This window comes from Glycine max, chromosome 14 (genome assembly GCF_000004515.6).
Source record: "Glycine max cultivar Williams 82 chromosome 14, Glycine_max_v4.0, whole genome shotgun sequence".
NCBI lineage: Eukaryota > Viridiplantae > Streptophyta > Magnoliopsida > Fabales > Fabaceae > Glycine > Glycine max.
In genome coordinates this window covers 38,337,655-38,359,776 of record NC_038250.2, presented here as the reverse complement: position 1 = coordinate 38,359,776, position 22,122 = coordinate 38,337,655, and the positions used below count along the sequence as shown (strand labels likewise).

At 32.3% G+C, this 22,122-nt stretch overlaps 1 protein-coding gene and 1 long non-coding RNA gene across 2 annotated transcripts; both read left to right on the top strand.

The window, feature by feature from the left end:
• Positions 1-5,825: 5,825 nt before the first annotated feature.
• Positions 5,826-6,310, top strand: LOC102667706 (uncharacterized). The gene is made up of 3 exons (XR_418096.4): positions 5,826-5,969; positions 6,076-6,161; positions 6,259-6,310. It is a non-coding gene; the product is annotated as an uncharacterized lncRNA (long non-coding RNA).
• An 11,186-nt stretch (positions 6,311-17,496) lies between these two features.
• SPCH4 (transcription factor SPEECHLESS-like) lies at positions 17,497-20,956 on the top strand. The gene is made up of 3 exons (XM_006596223.4): positions 17,497-18,151; positions 18,888-19,409; positions 20,500-20,956. The coding sequence occupies exons 1-3, from the start codon at positions 17,744-17,746 to the stop codon at positions 20,563-20,565; spliced, it is 996 nt and encodes a 331-aa protein (XP_006596286.1). The 5' UTR covers positions 17,497-17,743; the 3' UTR covers positions 20,566-20,956.
• Positions 20,957-22,122: the final 1,166 nt, after the last annotated feature.

Here is a 22,122-nt window from a genome sequence, read left to right as displayed (position 1 = left end):
AAAATATCAGAAATAGAAATTGAAAAAAGCACAGGTAAGAAATAACATTACAGATTTGCTGGTAAAAAAAATTGGTTGAGGAGATTGGTCGCTACAGACACACACTACTCTCACTCACACACACTCAGATCTTAGTCCCAAATGATCTCCTTCCAGGAGATTGGTCGCCACTAGAGATGCTTTGCAACCACGTGAAAGAGAAGAGTCACATGGATCTTGGCGGCCAGGGAGGGGCGATGGTGGGAGAGAAAATTGAGAGCGACTTCGGCTAAAGGGTGTTCTACCAACAAATCAATATGGAGGAAATCCAGATCAACAATCTGTCGACCATTGTGCTCCAGCAACAACGTTTGTGCGGCCACTAACGAGATCTGGATCAACGTTGTCACCGACGAGATCTGGATCAACGCTGCCACCGACGAGATCTGGGTTTTGCAGTTTTTGGGTTTGTTTCCTTTTTTGGTTCGAACTTGAATATGACTCTAGATTTGGATTTGTCATGAATGTGTTATTTATTTATTTTTTTGGTTCAAGTTGAAAAACATGTTTGATTTGGGTGGATTTATGTTGTATTGTGTTTGAGGTTTGTTATTTTGTTCTTGGATTTGATCTGGGAGGAACAAAGTTTTATTTGTGTGATGTGCAATTTTTGGCGGTTTTAGTAGCTAGATAACGAACTCATTAAATAATTAATTATAAAAATAACATAAGACAGTCTCAAAGACATGTTACCATTTAACAACACAATCTAACAACGAAGATTACAAAATGTAACAGAATAAAATATTAGAAATCTTGACCAGCTAAAAATAATTTCTAGACTAAAACCCAAAATTTGAAAAATTCATAAACCAAAAACTTAGTCATCCAATTTAAAAATATGATTTAAACTAATTTTGAATTGATTCAATTAGACTTGTAGTATAATTTTTTAATTGTCCTAGATAACTTGATTTATCAATTTTTTTGGCTAACTATTAAACCTGTTTGACCTAACTTTTAATTTATTATTAGTGACACGCTTTTACCATATTTTTATCATGTTCCAACAAATTTAATTGCAAATTCAAGATATAAGTAAATTTTTAAGGGTATTTTATTCTCGATCACAAAATTAAGTTCTCCATTCATCAAGTACAAGGATTTTTGTCAGTGTTCAGCGCGTTCACCACATTCATAAATAGGTTTGTTGCACGAATGTATGGGTCTTTTTTCAGTCTATTACTATTAGTTATATTGATATGATCGTAAGAAGGGATATTTCTAACACCACACCTTGTAGATTACCTCGAGTTAGAACATAATTAAGTAATGGTTGTATAAAAGAAAATGTAAATATACTTTTAAACTTGGTAAATCCGTTTAATAGAGACAACTCCATTCATATAGCATTTTTATCCAAAAAATTTAATGTTTAGAGTTGACAAATGAAAAAGGTGGTTGCACGATGTTTTCTCATTTTATGATATGCTAGGCATGCATGCATGTGTACTGATAGAGGACATGATGACACTGGCTTTTCAGTTAGAAAACACATAAACGACAGCCTCCGGATTTATATATATGTTGCAGTGCCTTCACTGGCGGGGAATTTGTATGTAGTGAGATATCATGCAGAACATTCTCTACTTTTAATTTGGCATGCATTGCTGCAACTGTCACTTGTTCTTTTTCCCCATAAAGAAGGTAACCTGGACAACTTCTCTTTAAATTGTTCCACTCACTACTAAGAAAACTGCGTTTTACATTGGTGAAATAAGCATTTCAAAGACGGTGAACGCCCGTCTTTGAAACTAACGACGTTGTATAGCACGGATCCTTCAACAACGGTCGTTACAGGACCGTTTTAGAAAGACGCCCCTAAGCAAGTTGTTGCAAATTAAGAACAGGAACGTAGTAGAAAAACTACTTTCTACATGGTTTCTAAGTCGTGCTGACATAAGCAACAATGTAGAAAAGATTACATTCTAGATCGGTTATCAAACGAGCGATGTAGAAAGTAGTTATATCTAAATTAATTTTTATATATAAATTTAATATTATAAATTGATAATAAAAATAATTATTTATATTTATTAAGATTATATAAAATGCTGCTTAGTTAGATTAATAATATAATATTAAATTAACTAAAATCTATGTATAAGTTGAAAATTTAAAATTTATTATTGTCAAGTAATTATGATAAGGTCAAAATTTTAAAATTATATAATAATATTAAATTATATATAAGCTGAAAATTATGTATATAATATTAAAAATATAAAAATTATGCATAAGCTGAAAGTTATGTATATAATATTAAATTATATAATATAAGAATTATATAATATTAAATATTAAATTATGTATATAATAAAACCATAATATAACCTGAAAATTTAAAAATTATTTGACTTTAATTTTTTACTAATTATCATAAGTACATATAATTAAGCATCATATAAATAAATTAATATTATGTAAATAAGTACATATGAAGCAAGCAGAACTCACACTAGGAAAACAAGTGAAGATGTCGAACAATGATGAGACCACCAACTCTATTATGTAGACCAGCTTCAGGGAATAAATCACCTTTTGTCTATATCCTGCAAGAAAATAAATCCCCTTTTGACCAAGTATTAGTCCTTCAAAACAGATGGACATATGAATAGTTTTGCACGAAAAGCATGTTTAGACCAGCATTTGGCACATTCACTACTACAAAAAGCTGTTTTAACATCGGTTTATTAACATCGGTTTTGGATAAAATCGATGTTAAGTTAAACGCGGTGACATATTTATAAATAAAGTATCATTCTTAACATCGGTTTTTCAAAAAACCGATGTTAATGCATACATGTTAACATCGGTTTTTGAAAAACCAATGTTAACGTATGATACGTTAACATCGGTTTTTCAAAAAACCGATGTTAATGCATACACGTTAACATTGGTTTTTTGAAAAACCGATGTTAACATATCACACATTAACATCGGTTTTTGAAAAATCGATGTTAATATAAACTTTTTTTAATTATTTATATATTTTAAAAAAATCATATATTGCGTTATTAATTATATTTTAATTAAAAAAATATAATAATTAATAAACAATAATAAATTCAAAAGCTAAACATTTAAAAATTAAACTAAATTTTTAAAATGAATTTCGTAATTTTAATTTTATTATTTCATGATTATCATTTAAATATAACACACATTTATATAAATTATTTGATATTAGTTAATTTGAAAATATAAAAAAAAATTGTTTTTAATAATAGAGTTTAACTTTTATAGAATTTTTATAGAATGTTGGTAAAAACAATTATAGAGGGTGAGCCCTGGTGCAGCGATAAAGTTGTGCCTTGGTGACTTGTTGGTCATGGGTTCGAATCCGGAAATAGCCTCTTTGCATATGCAAGGGTAAGACTGCGTACAATATTCCCTCCCCCATACCTTCGCATAGCGAGGTAATGGGGTACGAAGTTGTTAAAAACAATTATAACATAAAAAAATTAAAATATATTACTAATATGTTTTGATTTAATTATTATAAAAATAAAAAAAATTCTTCATAAAAAGGTAAATGGAGAATATTGTTTAAAAATTCTATGAAATCCTACTATATTTATATTATCGTATTATCTTTAATTTAAAAATAAATTAAAATATTTGTATATATTAATTTGATTTATTGAAAATATATGTTGCAGAGATTTAATTTAAATAATTATAGTTATCTCATATATTTGTAGGATTTAAAAAAATGATATTTTCATTATTTTTAAACAAAATTTTTCAAAACAAAAATAAAAATATTTTCATGAGACATGAAAATTATGTTTTAAGTCTTTAAATTTAGAGTTAATTATAATCTACATGTAATTTATTTTTATTACATTTGTCATTTTTTTATTATTTTTAACCTCATTTGTTAATTATGTGAATTTTTTGTTAATAAATTTAATAAAAAAATTATTTAGGAAAGAAGAAACAAAGAAAAAGAATTATATTTAAATAGTGATGAATTTTTTTTGTCAAAAGTTATTTTAATACTCATTTAGGAAAGAAGAAACAAAGAAAAAACATTTCGGATTAATTATTTTCAGTCTATTTTTTTAAAATTCTAATTTTAATATTTGAAAAAATATTTGGCTTGTCAAAGTCTTCAAACTTTTCTTTATCTTTAGATTTTGCCGTCAACTTTATTTGTTTGATAAAATGATGTTATGATAAACATTGAGACTATCACATGTTATTTTTAATTATTTATGAGGTCTATTTCTCTAATATTTAAAATTATTTTTCAATAAATAATTTCAACTAGACCCATTATTTAAGAAACTCATGATTGTATGTTATTAGAGAACATAATAGTTTGCTTTAAAAAAAAAGAGAAATAGTAAAAGATTTTAAGTGTAGCGTAATGTGTATGACCCATTAAAAAATTACTTCAACAATTCAATAAGCAAGCAATTCAACACAATAGATGTTCTTAGGTCGTTTTGCATTAGATAAAAAAATATATATTGAATTTTATTATTAACTTGTGTTAAAATTTTGTTTCACTACTGAGTTTCATTAATTTTCTTCCCACTTTTCATAATTTCTTGGAGCTAGGGTGGATCCGTTGCTTAAAAATAATTATTTAAGTTCCTGAGTTATGGTGAATTGGTGATAACTCAATTTTTTTTTAAAGAGTTGCAAGGGTGTGAAGAGAAAAAAAAACAGGAAGAAAGAAAATATAAATAATAATGTATTTTTAAATAATGGCAAAATAAAGAAAAAAAAAAGTTAGTAATAATTAATTTGAAAAAACAGTGTTTCCCATCATAGAGCTATTCAAGCGTGAAACTTCCAGAAGAACTCTTTCGCTTCCTACAAATCTTGCTTGTCCTCTTTCGCTTCCTACAAATCTTGCTGAGGTACGTTCTTTCTTCCTTTTTAAATATTTCAAGTTTACTACTTTGATTTTCGTTTTATTTTAGTATTTGTTTTCTCTCTACCTATCTTCATAATCGAGTCACAGACTAGAGCTAAATCAGCATAGAGGTACGCGTCATTGGTTTTTTGCCCTAATTTTATTTATATTGTTGAATGCTTTTTCTTAGGGTTTTATTCAAAATTAGTGTCACATATTTCATGTAAAATTCAATCAAGTCTGGTTTAGGAGTGTTCCTATCTACTTTTTCATGAACAACTATAGGCTGACCAGTGAATTAAGCCATTCGTTTTGTTTTTCATAGTTTGTGACTAAGACTTTCTCTTCCCCTCATTCATGGCTTCGTGCCCTAGCCTCGTAATGTTATTTATATGGCTGAATGCTATGGCTTAGGGTTTTCTTCAAAATTAGTTTAACATTTTTTATGTGAAATTTCAACCAAGTCAAGCCGTAGTGTGTTCTGTTCTACTCAGTGATCAAAGATCTGCATCAATAGCGCACTTTAGTAGCGCAAAGCGGCCTCTGTAAAGTTTTGAATAACGGTGTAGTGGCTGCAATCACGGCCATAATATATTGTTTTTTTAGATTATTAACATTCTTAACCTATGTTTATTGATGAGTTACCAGTAGCTGTTCAAGGTGACAGTGAGTAAAAATGTAATTTTTAATTTGCACAACTAAATTCAATAAAGTGGGACCTAATAAAGTGTTCCTTGTGGTTAAGCACGTGGTGTGTGTCTGGGTGGGTGTTTTACTTATTTACTTATTACTAATTTATTTTTAATTTGGGTAAATGGTTAGGGGAAGCTAGATTTAGAATGGTCTGTTAAAGTGTTGCCTGTGTTGCCTGATGCGTTTGATGGAAATCTTTTGAGCCTTGAGTTTGATAACTTTGCTGAAGTGCACAAACTCTATGAAGGTGGAGTTACACTACGTACAAACTTTCTTAGCAAGATCGCCATTATACCAGTGATCAAGGAAATTTTTCGAACTGATGGCGAACAGTTCCTCAAGTATCCACCACCTAAAGTGATGCAGGGTATGCTACACATTTTGAATATGTAGAATATTATCAATATACTCCTGTTTTTATTCAACATATTTAATCATGTGGGTGAATTTTGAACTGTTTTTATTTAGTGAAGTGGATAAGTCTGCATGGATGACTGATGAAGAATTTGCTAGAGAAACGATTGCTGGTGTAAATCCAAACGTCATTAAGATTCTTGAGGTAACATACTACATGCAACCAAAAGCTTGGATGCATCACTTTGATTGTTAAATTTGAGATCGCTAACCTAATGTCATTTGTGCTAAATTTATTACAGGAGTTCCCACCACGTAGCAAGCTAGATACACAAGCCTACGGTGATCATACCTGTATAATAACAAAACAACATTTGGAACCTAACTTGGGTGGGCTCACTGTTGAGCACGTAATAATATGAGTATTTAGTTTCAGATTAAAGTTATTTCACTATAATGTTTCTATTATTGCTCTGTAACAATTTTTTATTTTATTTTTTATAGTTATTCCAACGAACAGAAATTAATTAATTAATTAATTAATCATACTTGGTTAAACAGACTATCTGTTGAGAAGAATTATCATACCACTTGTACTTATTTAAGAAAATATTATGAAATTACTATATCTGTTTATTTTTCCCATAATCTTATTATATAAGTTACGTTTTATTATTTTAATTTCCGTTTCTAAATTAATTTATTTATATAGGTAAATTCTTATGAAATTATATTCTAGGTCTTATTATTTAAATTATGTCTACAAGAAAAATAACATCTTGTTGTGTGTGTTTTGTTAAATTTCTGTATGATCACCTATATTACATTGTCGAATAAGACTATATTTGAATTTCTAAAACAAAATCTTTAACTTGAGTATTGTTGATAAAAAAACATAATTAGAAAAAAAAATCTCATGATAGGGGAATTAATCAATGATTTTTGATAAAAATTAATCATAAAAAATTGATGACATAAAAAAATGTATATGAACATTTCTTATATTTATAAAATTTAAGATTACTTTGGTAAAAAAAACCTTAAATTATTAAATAAATACTCTATAAAATTTTAATAGAGTTTCTTCTCTCAACCATAGTGTTTTATATTTTTAATTACAATCGTGCCCTTCCACCCTTTAAAGAATACCTTTATCTTTTGGACCCTGCACAATCACTTTTTTAATTAAAAATTTTTAATAAAAAAATATATTTAATACTTTTACATAATAAGTTCATAAACACGTTATGAAAACTTTCAAACTTATGTAGTTTTATCATTCTATTATAATCAATTAATTTGTCTCACATCTACACTCAAATTATAACCAGACAGTGTAATTTTATTGCCACGCTTTTCGATAGAAAATACATGCACGAAGGGATTTGTTTCTTTCTATTTGTTAGTAGTAATTTTTAAGAATTTTTTTAATCTATTACCTTTAAGTTTTAATTGATAATGATTATTATTTATACAATTATATCATTATAAAAGAGTGTATAAAATATCAAAATAATAAATAATATTAATATTAAGAGATTATAAATAAGTTTAATAAAAAAATACTTTTTTATCATAAACAGCAAATAAAAATAAAAGAGTACAAGAGATCAAGCTCATAAAAATAGTATCAACAATAAACGAAATTTTATTTCGAATATCAAAAGGTTCAAGCTCATAATAAATTTTACACATTTACAAATTACAAAACATTTACCAAGAAACAAGCACATTTATATTTGCTTCAGGCACTTAAACATCACAAAAAAAATTAATTCACGAGTAGATCGATTTGAAGTTCACGTCACATCAGCCTTAAAGTTCCATTAGAATAAGATATGATGATTTGAATTTCACGTCATTATTCATGAAAATGTCACAATAAATGAGCCATACACATGTAGCCTTGTTCCAAATATAATAAAAAAAAAAAAGGAAAACACAGGAAAGGTTGTACTTTCGTGCCTTATTAAAAGAAATTCCAAATTTATCAACCCCTGGTTCAATAACTTTCACCCCAAGATACCACTTGAAAACCCAGCATGGCCATATGCATTTCAGTATTTAACAAATGTCAGTACAGGTCTACAGTAAAGCACATTTCTCTGATGAGAACAGTCCATATGCGTGCAATGCTTTTTTGTATCATTAATGACTTTCCAGCATATGAGAATCTCAACGGTTACAGTGTTAAGGGTCATCATGCATGCCCCATCTGTGAAGAAGACACAAGCTACATACAACTAAAATATGGTAGAAAAATAGTGTACACTAGACATCGCCGTTTTCTAAAAGCTCATCACCCTTACAGAAGATTGAAAAAAGCTTTTAATGGAAGTCAAGAGCACGAAACTACGCGGATACCGTTAATTGGTGAGCAGGTCTTCCAGCGGGTTGAACACCTTAATACTGTATTTGGAAAGACCAAAAAAGAATGATAAAAGTAATAGTTGCATATGGAAGAAGAGGTCCATTTTCTTTGATCTTCCGTACTGATCTGATTTAGATGTTAGACATTGTATTGATGTTATGCATGTAGAGAAAAATGTATGTGATAGTGTCATTGGGACACTCCTTAACATTCAGGGCAAGACGAAAGATGGTCTAAATACCCGTCAAGATCTAGCTGACATGGGCATACGATCGCAGTTGCATCCAAGGTCTGATGGTAAAAAAATATACCTGCCTCCAGCTTGTCATACTTTATCCAGAAAGGAGAAGATCAGTTTGTGCCAGTGTCTGCGCCGGGTTAAAGTCCCACAAGGATACTCTTCAAATATTAAGAGCCTTGTGCAGTTCAAAGAGCTTAAGCTGGTGGGGTTAAAGTCTCATGATTGTCACGTGTTGATGCAACAATTGTTAGCCGTGGCCATACGATACATTTTGCCTAACAAAGTCATGTTAGTCATAACTCGCCTGCGCTTTTTCTTCAATGCCATATGTAGCAAAGTCTTTGATCCGGTCAAGTTTGATGACCTGGAAAACGAGGCTACAATTATACTGTGTCAGTTGGAGATGTATTTTCCTCCTGCTTTCTTTGACATCATGGTCCACTTAATTGTTCACTTGGTTAGAGAAATCAAATGTTGTGGTCCTATTTATCTGCGCTGGATGTACCCGGTTGAGCGCTACATGAAGATCTTAAAAGGGTATACCAAGAATCTACATCGTCCAGAAGCATCTATTGTTGAAAGGTACATCGCAGAAGAAGCCGTTGAATTTTGTTCAGAGTACATTGAAAAGGCTAAACCTGTTGGCCTTCCTGAGTCTCGCCATGACGACAGAGTGGGCGGTAAGGGTTCAAGAGGACTGCATGTTATCAATCTAAGTGTAGAAGATTTGTTACAAGCTCACTTGTATGTGTTGAACAACAGTAATGAAGTTTTTCCATACATGGTTCAACATGAATGTTTAGTCAAACAAAGTAATCTAAAAATGTCAAAGAACTAGGTCTTGAAAAATCATAACAAGACTTTCTCTGATTGGTTTAAAGATACACTCTTTGCTGACGAAAATGCTTCTGAAACATTAAGAAAGTTAGCTCATGGGTCTAAAAGAAATGTTATAACTTGGCAAGGATACGACATAAACATGTATTCCTTTTACACAAAAGCACAAGATGACAAAAGTACAATGCAAAACAGCGGGGTCACCCTAAGGGCTGAATCTCAACACTTTGCAACTGTACATGATGACAATCCCTGTGTAGCTTCAATCCCTTACTTTGGCTTCATTGATGAAATATGGGAGCTTAACTATGTCAAATTTACTGTTTGTGTTTTCAAATGTAAGTGGGTTGACAACAACACCGGTGTGCGGACTGATAATGTAGAATTTACGTTGGTAGACCTGAAGAAACTAGCTTACCAGAATGACCCTTTCATCATGGCAGAACAAGCTAAGTATTTTATGTGCAAGACCCTTGTGATGAAAGGTGGTCTGTGGTTCTACACGGGAAAACAATTGGTGTTAATGTATAAGATGATGATTCATACATGGACACTTATGTTAGTCCTTTGTCTAATATAGTATTTTATTTCGGTACATTCATTTACATAACTCATACAGTGTTTTTTGATAATATTAACTAACTCAACTTTTTCTCTTTAAAGGACCATGGCTACTCCACCTGCCTCGCCTCCTCCTCCTCTTCCTCCTCCTCTTGCAGATGCATCAACATCTCCATCTACGTTGAAGTGGACACGTAAGGCGACACGGCTACAATCATTGGCCACTAGACCACCTGGGGCAGAAAGACTTGTGGTCAACGTCGATCCTGCTACCGGCAAGGCCGACGGTCCCCACAAGAAGAAATTAAGAACATATTTGGGGATTGTCGCTCGTGATAAGGTCGACGTCACATATGACACCTGGAAGGAAGTCCCTACTGCTCAGAAGGATTTGATATGGGAGAATATTCAGGTATTTGAGTTTTCTTCGTTGATTTTCTTTAATAGTCTAAATTTGTTATTTACTTACAATAAAACCTAATTTATTGTTTGTCAGGCGGAATTTGAAATCCCTGAAGCTTCTGACAGTAGGACAAAGAAGAAAATTCTTCAGATTGTCGGTGAGCGCTGGAGGCAGTTTAAATCTGACTTGACTAGGAAATGGGCACTTGCAGCCGACAAGGACGGTGTGGACGACATTGTCTGTGAAAAATATGGCATTAGCAAAGAGAAATGGGACCAGTTTTGTCAGACCCGCAGAGACCCCTCATAGGAGGTATGTACTTTTTCATTTTAGTTGTTTTCCACAACAAAATCACTTCTTATAATTTATTGTAATAATCATTTTCATTAATGTTAAACTTTTGCAGGATGTGCGGAAAAAGGCACAGGCCTCCCAGAAGCAAAACACTACCCCCAACATATTGTCTCGTGGGGGTTATGAATATTTAGAAGAAAAGCTCATGGCTGAGAAGACAAAGCAAAGACTAGAAGAAGCTACCTAGTTTGGAAGCACTGAGAGCATCATTGACCCTCCATCTCCCATCAGACGCCACGTGAAATGGAAGATGACCGCACGAAGAAAACTGGACAGATGACGTCTGAGGCAGCAAAGGAAATAGCTGACAGGATTGTAAGTTATTTTTAATTAATAATTGTAATTATCTTTGTGTATTTTGTGAATTCCTTGGACAAATATGTGTTCGGTACAGGATTCTTTGGATGAGCAGGCGTCACAGGGATCGTTCGTCCCCTATGGACGTCAGGATATCCTGACTGCTGCCATTGGGCGACCAGAGCACCCTGGTCGTGTTCGTGCTGTTGGAGCCGGTGTAAACATAAAGCAATACTTTGGATCGGCTTCACGAACATCCCGCAGTTCTTCCTCCATGCCTCCTGAAGACCTAGAACAGCTGACCCAACAAATCTAAGACCAACTGGAGGAGTCAATCACATAAAAAGTGACTCAAAAGATGATGGCATCCTTCAGCCAGATGCAGTCCCAGTTTCAGTCTCAGATGCAATCACAGGGACTTGCACTACCTCCAGAGCCAGAGGTTGGTCCCTCAAGTCCTCGTGTCAGCACAAAGGAGAGTTGTGTTGCTCCCTCAGGGAACGATCCAGGGACGAGTGACTCAGACAAATGTGGGCTATACATTGAAGAAAATCCTTCCCGCCTGGTTGCCCTAGGAAGACTTTATGAGGGATCCACAACAGTTCATAACATCCCTTTGTTGCATGGTCAAGTCAAGGTTGGTGTTGAGGAGGTTAAAGATGCAGAGGCTCTCGTTCTTGTACCCACTGACGAGGTTACCTTAGTGGGGCAGACACTTAATACCTTCCATGCTTGGCCAACACATCTTGTGAAGCGTTTATTAGAACATGTATTTTACTCTGATTGTATGTTTATTTTTTCAATTAATTTGTTCACTGTAATCAAAACTTGCTAATTAACTATGTTTGATCAACAGGCAGCTGTGTCTCCAGCAAAACCTCCAGAAAGCCCGAATGAAGAGGTCGATGATCCCCTATACCTGATGACATTGACCATCCCTCAACTGTTTTTGAAGCCTGTCCAGGTTATGTGGGATGTTACCATATTCGGGGTGTTTAATCAAAACTTCCCGTTATATATAAAGCACGGAGATTTCTCTGAAATTGCACACGGTGGTCAATGTCTCTGCATATCTGTTATACAGTTGTGGATTCTGTAAGTCATTTTAGATTACTATTAATTACCAAAGTAATTGTTTTAAATTCATACATAATTAACTTTGGCTTAACAACATAGTCATATGACCGAGACAAGTGTGAGAGCGGGGAATTCTGATGTGTATGGATTCCTCGAGCCACAGTCCATTCAGAGATCTGGGCAATCACAATTTGAATCCGAAAGTTACATCAAGAGTTGGATACAGAGTTCAAAACGAGATGTTTACCTTGGAGCCTACCTGAATGGGTAAGTCAAACACAACAATTTAATTTAAATAATCTATACTACTACAATAACCCATATTCGTCTCTACTGCAGCGGACACTGGCAAATGGTCGTCATTCTGCCTAAGGAAAACCTAGTTGTCTGGTTTTGTTCTTTACATAATAGACCAGACAACTACCTTAAGGGAATAATTAACAGGTTAGTATTGTTTACAATACATTTTCATTGGCATAACTCAACAACATCAATATTTTAATGTTCCTCATATTCAACACTAGTGCTTTGAAAGGACTTAATGATACTCCACAACCTAAATCCAAGGCTGCTGCTAGGTGGATTGTTGTTAAGGTACGTGATTTAAATAAAAGTTCTACTTATATATATTTTATGTGTGTGTACACTAATTGTAGTTAACGTTTAATTAATATCCAAATTTCATTATGTATTTAGTGTAATAGACAAAAAGGAATCACTGAATGTGGCTACTACGTGATGCATTGGATGTCCACGATAATCTTAGGATCTTTCAGGAATAATTGGGAGACGGTAATTGTTTATTTCAAACAAAGTTGGTTTTCTTATAATTGTTATTACATTATTAATTTATTTTTTATTTGATCATGCAGTATTTTAATGAAGTTAGACCATTGGAAGCTGAAAGATTCAAGGCGCTTCGCATCCAGTTGGCACAGTATTATCTAAAAGTTAGAAATCAAACATAGGCTGTTAGACAACTATGTAACTTTAGGTTACTTAATTAGTTTACATACTTTGCATTACATTTTTTACAATTGTTGTTTCATCTTAACATTGAATAACCTTTGTTGATAGCTAGTTTTTTGCTAAAACCTATTTGAAAGCAGAATGCAAATGATATATGTTGTGTGCTGTGTGGTCTGATTTTAAATTTACAGGTTAAATTTTGGTTTTTTTTGTAAAAACAAAGAAATTATTTTAAAAAAAATCTTGACAACAACATCGGTTTTTTTGAAAAAACCGATGTTAACTGTAAATAGTAACACATTCGTTAACATCGTTTTTTTTTTACAGAAAACTGATGTTAACTGTCAATAATAACACATTGGTTAACATCGGTTTTTTCAAAAAAACGATGTTAACGTTAGTTAACATCAATTTTCTGTAAAAAACCGATGTTAACTGTAAATAGTAACACATTCGTTAACATCGGTTTTTTTTACAGAAAACCAATGTTAACTAACATTAACATCGGTTTTTTGAAAAAACCGATGTTAACCGTCAATAATAACACATTGGTTAACAACAATTTTCTGTAAAAAACCGATGTTAACTGTAAATAGTAACACATTCGTTAACATCGGTTTTTTTTTTTTTTACAGAAAACTGATGTTAATTAACGTTAACATCGGTTTTTTGAAAAAACCGATGTTAACTGTCAATAGTAACACATTCGTTAACATCGGTTTTTTTTACAGAAACCGATGTTAGCTAACATTAACATCAGTTTTTTGAAAAAACCGATGTTAACTGTCAATAATAACACATTTGTTAACATCAATTTTTTCAAACAACCGATGTTAGCGTTAGTTAACATCGGTTGTTTGAAAAAACCGATGTTAACTGTCAATAGTAGCACATTTGTTAACATCGGTTTTTTTTTACAGAAAACCGATGTTAACGTTAGTTAACATCGGTTGTTTGAAAAAAACGATGTTAACGGTCAATAGTAATACATTCGTTAACATCGGTTTTTTTACAAACAACCGATGTTAACTGTCAACATTAACAAATTAGTTAACATCGGTTTTTTTTTGAAAAAACCGATGTTAACTGTCAAAATTAACACATTCGTTAACATCGGTTTTTTGAAAAACCGATGTTAACTTTTAACATTAATATACATTTTTTGGGTGTAATTCATATCGGCAACATCGGTTATTTATAGAATCGATGTTGGTAATTTTACGTTAACATCGGTTTTTAAAAAACTGATGTTAACGATAATACTATCAATGTCGGTACTTTCAACATCGGTTCAAAAACCGATGTTGAAAGTCATAAATAACCGATGTAGAAAGCATATTTTCTAATAGTGATTGTCATGATCGATGGATGAAGTAAATAATTATGTCTAAGTTGCAAAATCCAAATGCAAATTTAAGCACACAGGATTTACCATCTCAAGGTTCATTGTACAACAAGGAAAATTATATCTATTGAGAAACAAAATTGGTTAGTGTGTTTATTTTAGTCAAATCCTACTTTCCAATGCTCATTGAACTCAATCCTCCTCTCAACTTGGATTGGCGTCCAACAAGAAGGAGTGTTGATTTGTGCATGAGGTGGGGTTTGGGAATGAAAAACGAACCAGTGAGTTGTATCTCCAAAACTCTCATCCACACCTCTGAAACCCAGACTCTCCACAGAATCCGTCACACATTCCTCTGCACCATTGAAGAAAAAAAACTGTAAATTCAATATGTCAAAGCTTCACCACCACACAAAAGAACCACAACACACAGTACAAACATGCACAGTGAAAACCAACCACACAAAATCCAACACACACACACGCGCAAAAAACAACACCACCACCAATCCCTGAAAAAGCAAAAAGCAAAAACATTCCAAATTGTAAAAAAAAATAAACAATTCAAATTAAAACGAGTTTCATAAATGAGATTAAGTATGCATAATAAGGATAAAGAAACAAGGTTGTGTTTGGTTCCTTTACCTCTTTGAGGAGTGAAATTCGAAAAAAGAGTAACGGTGCCCTGGGCCAGTCGAAATTCCATAGAACGCGTCGAGTGTGAACCACGCACCATAATGCGAATTTAGAATCGACGAGGGAGCTCTCTCTGTTGTGTTATGCGTATAGTTTTTTCAGTGTGGAGAGACACAAAAACAAAATAGAGATAAGTAAGGAGAGAGGAGAAAAAATTGAAAGAAGGAAAGGGATTGAGCAAACCGAGGCAAGAACAGTCGATTGAGCAATGGTGAGTGAGAGGTTCAGCAATGGCGAGCAATGGTGAGTCAGACGAAAGGCCATATGGAGGTTCACTGAGGGAGCAGCTGAGGTGCGCGCGGTAGCCCTAATATATTTTTGGAAATTTAGAGCAAAAAGTGAACGACGGTCCTTTACACAAAAACGTCGTTGTCTAATTTAATATTAATTACAAAAATACCACATTCCTACATTCTAAGACTGGTGAACAAGATGTGCGTCGTTAAAATTGCATATTTTAGTTTTAATGTCGTTGTTTAGGAAACCGCCTTTAAAAAGTTATCATTATTTATAAAAATGTCACCGCTTCACAATTTACATGAGTCCTTATATAAACGTCGTAAATACAATGTCGTAAAAAACCTTTTTTCTAGTAGTGACTGTCATATCTGGTCACTATCAAAAGGTTGTCATTGGATCTTCTTAACCACATGACCTTCCAACTAAATATATTGATGAGGCTTCACATAGTGAAGTTAGGAGAATTGGTGATACATAATATTACTCAGATTGATGTATATATTTCACTCTATTTTTTTAATTTTTTTTTTTGTTTTACATACTATAACGGGATGTTTAATTCATATTAAGGGTGTCTTAAATGAGATGAAAATATTATAAATTTAAATACATATATACTCTTGAATATTGGAGCTTTTCTATATTAACTATTTCCTTTGAACTAAAATAATCATCATGGTAGTTTTACACATATTAAAAAAAATAATAAATAGATAAAAAAGAAAAGTAATTTTATAACATTAATCTTAAATCATCATTAATTCATTTTTAAAATTTTGTAATTTATCATTAATATGTAAAAAATATAAGTAAAAAAATAATTAATGTTACATTAAAAAATTAAAATAATAATTATTTTTAAGATAATTATTTTTTCATATACATGATAATTATAATGAAACCGTTGGAGTAAATCAGTGTTGTATTTAGTCATTGGGCATTTCAAGAATATTACCACACATCAGATGGCAGAATATAAATACCTGAATAAACGTAAAAAATTATACTCTTTAGCTTAGGTATTCTCTTGGACAATATGTTTAAACACTAATATAATTTGGCTGCTCTAGTTCATATACTCTTTACTCTTTACCTTCTGGTTGAATTTTTAAGTTCAAGTATTTTGTTAATTTTTGTATTTAGGTCACAGGTTTGAAAATAAAAAAATATATATTTTAAAAGATATTTAATAATCAATACTTTTCATGTAAATATTATGTGTATTTTTATTGAACTGGGCACGTATTAACCAAATCCATAAACTTAGAATATTTATGATTGGGCAAACATGGTAAAGTTCAAAAGGGAGATATATGCATTTGTTTTTCGATTACAAAGATATATCCATTTAAGCTACATTCAAGTTCAATATTTAATGGCAGAAAAAAGTTTGATAGGAGAATATACAACAGATCATTTCCAAAATGATTAAATATTTCACTGCAGTATTAATGAATGGTGGTAGAAGTATTTATGAATGGCAATTTTAATGTGGATACGCAATTATGATCCTAATTACAAAACAGTACATTTATTGGTGATTCATACCCTTCTTATCTCTTCCACTTGCTTTTCTTTCTGCAGGCAAAATAACTCATCAAATAAATCATTTATCCTTAAGATAACCATTAAAAAAAATTAAAGCATAAATTTTCATTAAAATATAACATCTAATATATATTACTAAAACATTTTAATTATAACTTTTATGTTTCAATTAATATGAATTTAGTTCTTATAAATTTACAGTTTTTTAATTTTAATTTCTATTTTTTTATTTTGTATTTCATATAAGTTTGTGATTTTTTTTAATTTTAATCTCTAAACCATAATCTTTAGAGACCAAAAATTAAATACTAAAGAATTTAGAATTGACAAAACCAAAAATACAACTTATAGTAGTTAAAATTAAAAAATTACCAACTTACATCACTGAATTTATATTTGAGTCTAATTTTTAATAAAAATGATAATTACTAAATTCTTAACTTTTGGTCTAGAAGCTACTGGTAACAAAATCCAAAGAAGATAGTTGCATTAACCTCAAGAACAGAATCTATTTTAATTTTTCACACCACATCTTTTTCAAGTATTACTATCACTATAAAACCCTTAATTATCTTTCTTCCAGGCGTCTCCCTCACCTCCCTCTCTTTCTCTTTCCTTCTAACGTCTCTCAATATTTATTGTAATTTCAAGTTTTGAAAACTTCTTTGGTCTGCTACTGCTTTTCTGCTATATATCTTGGGATTCAGTGCACCACTGCACTGCCTTGAGATAACTTATCTTGGGATTTCAGGAAAAGACGTTGCTTTGGCATTTTTTATCCGGGAAAGTCAAATTTTCCGGTTCAACTGTTTCCATACACACCTTTTGTAATAAGTTTTATTGGAGAAATGGAACCACAGAAAAGTCCATTAATGGATGAAAGCCTATGTGATGTTTCCCATGATACTGAGTTTGGGGACACACACTTTGGTGGAGGGGATCTTTTTTCCATTTTGGAGAGCCTAGAAGACTTGAAAGATTTTCCTTCCACCAACAATGAAGCTGCTGTTATTGGCCCAACTTTCAAAGAAAATGAGCAAAACTCAAAAAAGGTCTCAATATCTTCACGTGCCCCACAAGATTCTGAAACTGAGCCTGAAATCTCACCAAAAAGCAAGAGACAAAAGCTTAGTCCCACATTGGTTGAGGAACCACAGAAGGTGTCTCACATAACCGTGGAGCGCAACAGAAGAAAGGAAATGAATGAAAACTTATCGATCTTGAGGTCACTTATGCCTTTCTTTTATGTCAAGCGGGTACGTATGCCTTAATTATCTTAACATCAATCACATATTCAAATTCTAGATACTTTCCTTGATTTTATCTATATGATAACAATTCATTTCTTACCTTTATTTAGTGCACTAGTTTGCATTCTGGACTTCGTTTTACACCCAAATGTCCTTCACATAGACAATTTTAATTAATTGAACTACCTCTATAAGTAGTTTTTTTGAGGATTTTTTTTTATTATGCAATGTTTGATTATCTCTTGTGTATTTTTCAATTTAGCTTTTCTTACAAAAAAGGTTATCTATAAGCGGATTACAAAAGTGTACTTGAACTAGGAAGTTGCAAAAAGTTTTTATGTATTAGCTAGTAGACAAATCTAAAAGCAATAAGGAAAATAATCAATAGGCATACCAACACAGGATAACACCTAAAGAGAAAAAGAGACAAAAATATAATATGATAACTGATAGAAAGTGAGAGATAAAGAGTAATAATAGGTGTTTCTCTTCAATACCCTTAGATATGTATTCTTGAAAAATTCCTTCTAGGCAACTTATATGTATATGTAACATCTTTCATTTTTTTTTTTATCACATTTTATCATACTATATCACCTATTATATCTATAATTTTCTTTTTTTATTCTCTCTCTCTCACTAAGTGTTGAATAGAATATTGAGTGTCTAAATGTATTTTTGCTATGTATATTGTGATTTTCTGTAGTGGTACTTGAGGCTAATTTTTTCCTCCTATATATAGGGAGACCAAGCATCAATAATTGGAGGTGTGATTGATTACATCAACGAGTTGCAGCAGCTTCTACAGTGCCTAGAGGCCAAGAAACAAAGAAAAGTTTACAATGAAGTCCTAAGCCCAAGGCTAGTTTCAAGCCTGAGGCCTTCATCACTAAGTCCTGGAAAACCACCCTTGAGCCCTAGAATAAACCTTCCCATTAGTCCAAGGAATCCACAACCAGGTAGCCCTTACAAGCTCAGATTGCAGCCAGGTTACCTTTCCCCCACCATAGCCAACTCTCCTACTTCTTCAGCTTCTTCTTCCATCAACGATAATATCAATGAGCTTTTTGCCAATTCAAAGTCCATTATAGCTGATGTTGAGGTCAAGTTTTCAAGTCCACATGTGCTTCTGAAGACTGTGTCACTACCGATTCGAGGCCAGGCCATGAGAATAATATCAGCTCTTGAAGACCTAGCACTTGAAATCCTCCATGTGAACATTAGCACTGCTGATGAAACCATGCTAAACTCAGTCACTATTAAGGTAACTGTGATGGTACATACATGACGGCTAATCTTACTGTTTTATTAATGTCTTCAGTTAATATAATGCTAATGCTTATACTGACTAGAAATTTCTTGGTAATGACTTGAAGCACTGTATATATCTTACTGGTACAACATAACACAATTTGCATGATTAATAATGTAATAGGTTCAATTTTTAAGTCTATATATAGATATATGAAAAAATATTGTTGAAAGTCATTATCTTTTTAAATAAATCTGAATACTTAAAAGTAATTATTTTTTTGAAATAAACATATTTTGTCGAAAAGGACGAAAGGACTAAAAATCAAGTAAATATTTTATCACATGCATAAGTTTTTTTTATTTTTATTTTCTCTGTGTCCAAAATGTGGCTATATCTTTGAATACCAGCAACCGCGAAGTTAGCTCAAAAAGTAAATATTTTTTGTTGAGTATTTTTTTGTTGTTGAGATTATTGGCTCAATGTGCCTATATAATCCTATCTCTTTCCTAAGTCCCTTTCACTAATAATGAGGATAGGTTTGGATTGCAGTGTCTCAGTGATGTAACAGTTTTTGTTCCCTAAACCCTCATCTTGATTTAGACGGTATGGATTTGAAGTTCTAACAATTTTGAATCATCAAAAAAGTTTGCCAGATGAAGTAACCTAATAGCCTAGCCTACAACCTATAGAAAATCTAAAATAAGAAAATTTCACAAAAAAAAGAAAAAACTAAAATAATGACCATGATGATATAATGAATATATATTGAATGAAGTAATAATAATAGAAACTTTTTTTTTTTGGCTAGTACTCTACAGTGAAGTACATTACTACTGTGATCTGTAATAAACAATGACATGCACAACCTTTTTTACTGCATTTGTCTGATAGGCCAGGGATGTAACATGGCATCTCGCAAGCATTTTCTTCATTTGGCCAAAAATATATATATTTATATGCAATAAATTTAAATATGGACCTACCGTTTTCTGATATTATTTATTTCGTGGAAGCTAATTAATGATTATGTATACATGCTATTTACGTGTTCAATTAGGGTCCATGAATAACTATGGTTTCTTAAATCTGTCCTTTTTAGATTGGAATTGAATGCCAACTCAGTGCTGAAGAACTTGCTCAACAAATCCAGCAAACATTCTGCTAAAGATGGCTTCCAGACTTTATAACAAGCATCGGACCACATCCTTATACTTTTTAGTGTGTCGTTTGTGCGTACGTAGCGGCATTGATAATTAAAAGAGAAGATGGGGAAAATCCATGGTTTAAAATTGCAGTTGTGGTCACGTTGCGGCGAGCCACTAAACCTTTATACTGCGACTAATTATGAGAAAATATGATGCGATTGTGAAATGTCAAAATATCTTAACGTTGCGGCTACAATTACAATTGGAGACCACAATTTAAAACCCTACATGGGAACATCCATTCAATAATTAGTTACTAGCATTTCAGTTCAATTTCTTTCGTTTGACTAATTAGTTATAGTAAATTTTAGTGTAATTGGTTATCTGTGTCTTGGTACGTGTATGGCATGATTCTATTTTAATCAAGCACTATGTCAAGCTTTGATTTCTCTAAGAATTCAATTTGTTCTTTCGATCCAAAAATATATGTTGGACCAGGCTGAAAGGCAAAGGCAGTATTATAGAGAGTGAGAGAGAGAGATCATTTCTCCCCTTTTGGATTAATTTGTTTTATGAGCAAAAGAAAATACATTCAAATGTAAAATATGTTAGTGCACTACTACAAAAATGATATTTTACAACACTTGCTTAATGAGAGTATCAAAATTATTTTCGTAAAAAACATAGTAACATTTTTTTAAAATAATAACTTTTTAACGACAATTTTCACAAAATCATCTTTGAAATCACATTTTAACATCGATTTCTTCATGCACCGATGTCAAAAGCATGAGTTTAACATCAGTTTTCAAAAAATAATCTTTGAAAGGGAAGAATTCAACATTAGTTTTCAAAAACCATCTTTGAATGAGACGAGTTTTCCTTTTTCACTCTCGTGTCCTCTCACTTTGGCTGCCACCGCTATGCTACCTTTGCCACTCTGTTAAGGCCTAACTCTCATGCTTGACTTCCTTTCTCTCTCGCACCCTCTCACACTTTGAGAAGCGCACACGACCTCACTTCCTCTCAACATCAAAGTTGGTTCTTTGGTAAAGTGTGTATGCAAAAACCAGATCTATGTTGGAAATAGTTGTGTGTGCACAAAGCTCTTGGCCAGTCTGTCGTGATGGCGTCTTTGTCTTCACCTTCAAGCGCTTTCTGCTGTTGCAATGTTGCATCAATTTTGAAGATTCGACTTGAAGCTCTGTTTCTCTGAAGCTTGTCCTTTCTTTGTGATAATCATCAGTGGCACCGAAATAGGCCAAGGCTGAGAAGAAGATAGTTGTGCAAGCTTATCAAGGAGTACGACTAGATCCTCGTTGTGAATGCTGACAATGTGGGATCGAACCAGCTCCAAAACATTCACAAGGGTCTCTGCAATGACTCTGTCATCCTCATGGGGAAGGAAATTCTTCTTTTAGGTGCATGATAAAAAGGTATGGAGTTCCAAGTGGGAAATACAAGTTTTATAGGTGTGCCTAGCAGTGGATAAACAACCATTGTATCTTAATAGCAGCTGCTCGAGGCATATGATAGGAGACAAATCAAATTTCTTGCCTCTAAAAGCTAAAGAAGGA

Bases quoted from the DNA above. Each gene is read 5' to 3' on its own strand.
- SPCH4 (XM_006596223.4), top strand. From the start codon at position 17,744: ATGGAACCACAGAAAAGTCCATTAATGGATGAAAGCCTATGTGATGTT. The intron at 18,152-18,887 runs GTACGTATGCCT...TCCTATATATAG, and splicing joins CTTTCTTTTATGTCAAGCGG to GGAGACCAAGCATCAATAAT. The intron at 19,410-20,499 runs GTAACTGTGATG...TGTCCTTTTTAG, and splicing joins TAAACTCAGTCACTATTAAG to ATTGGAATTGAATGCCAACT.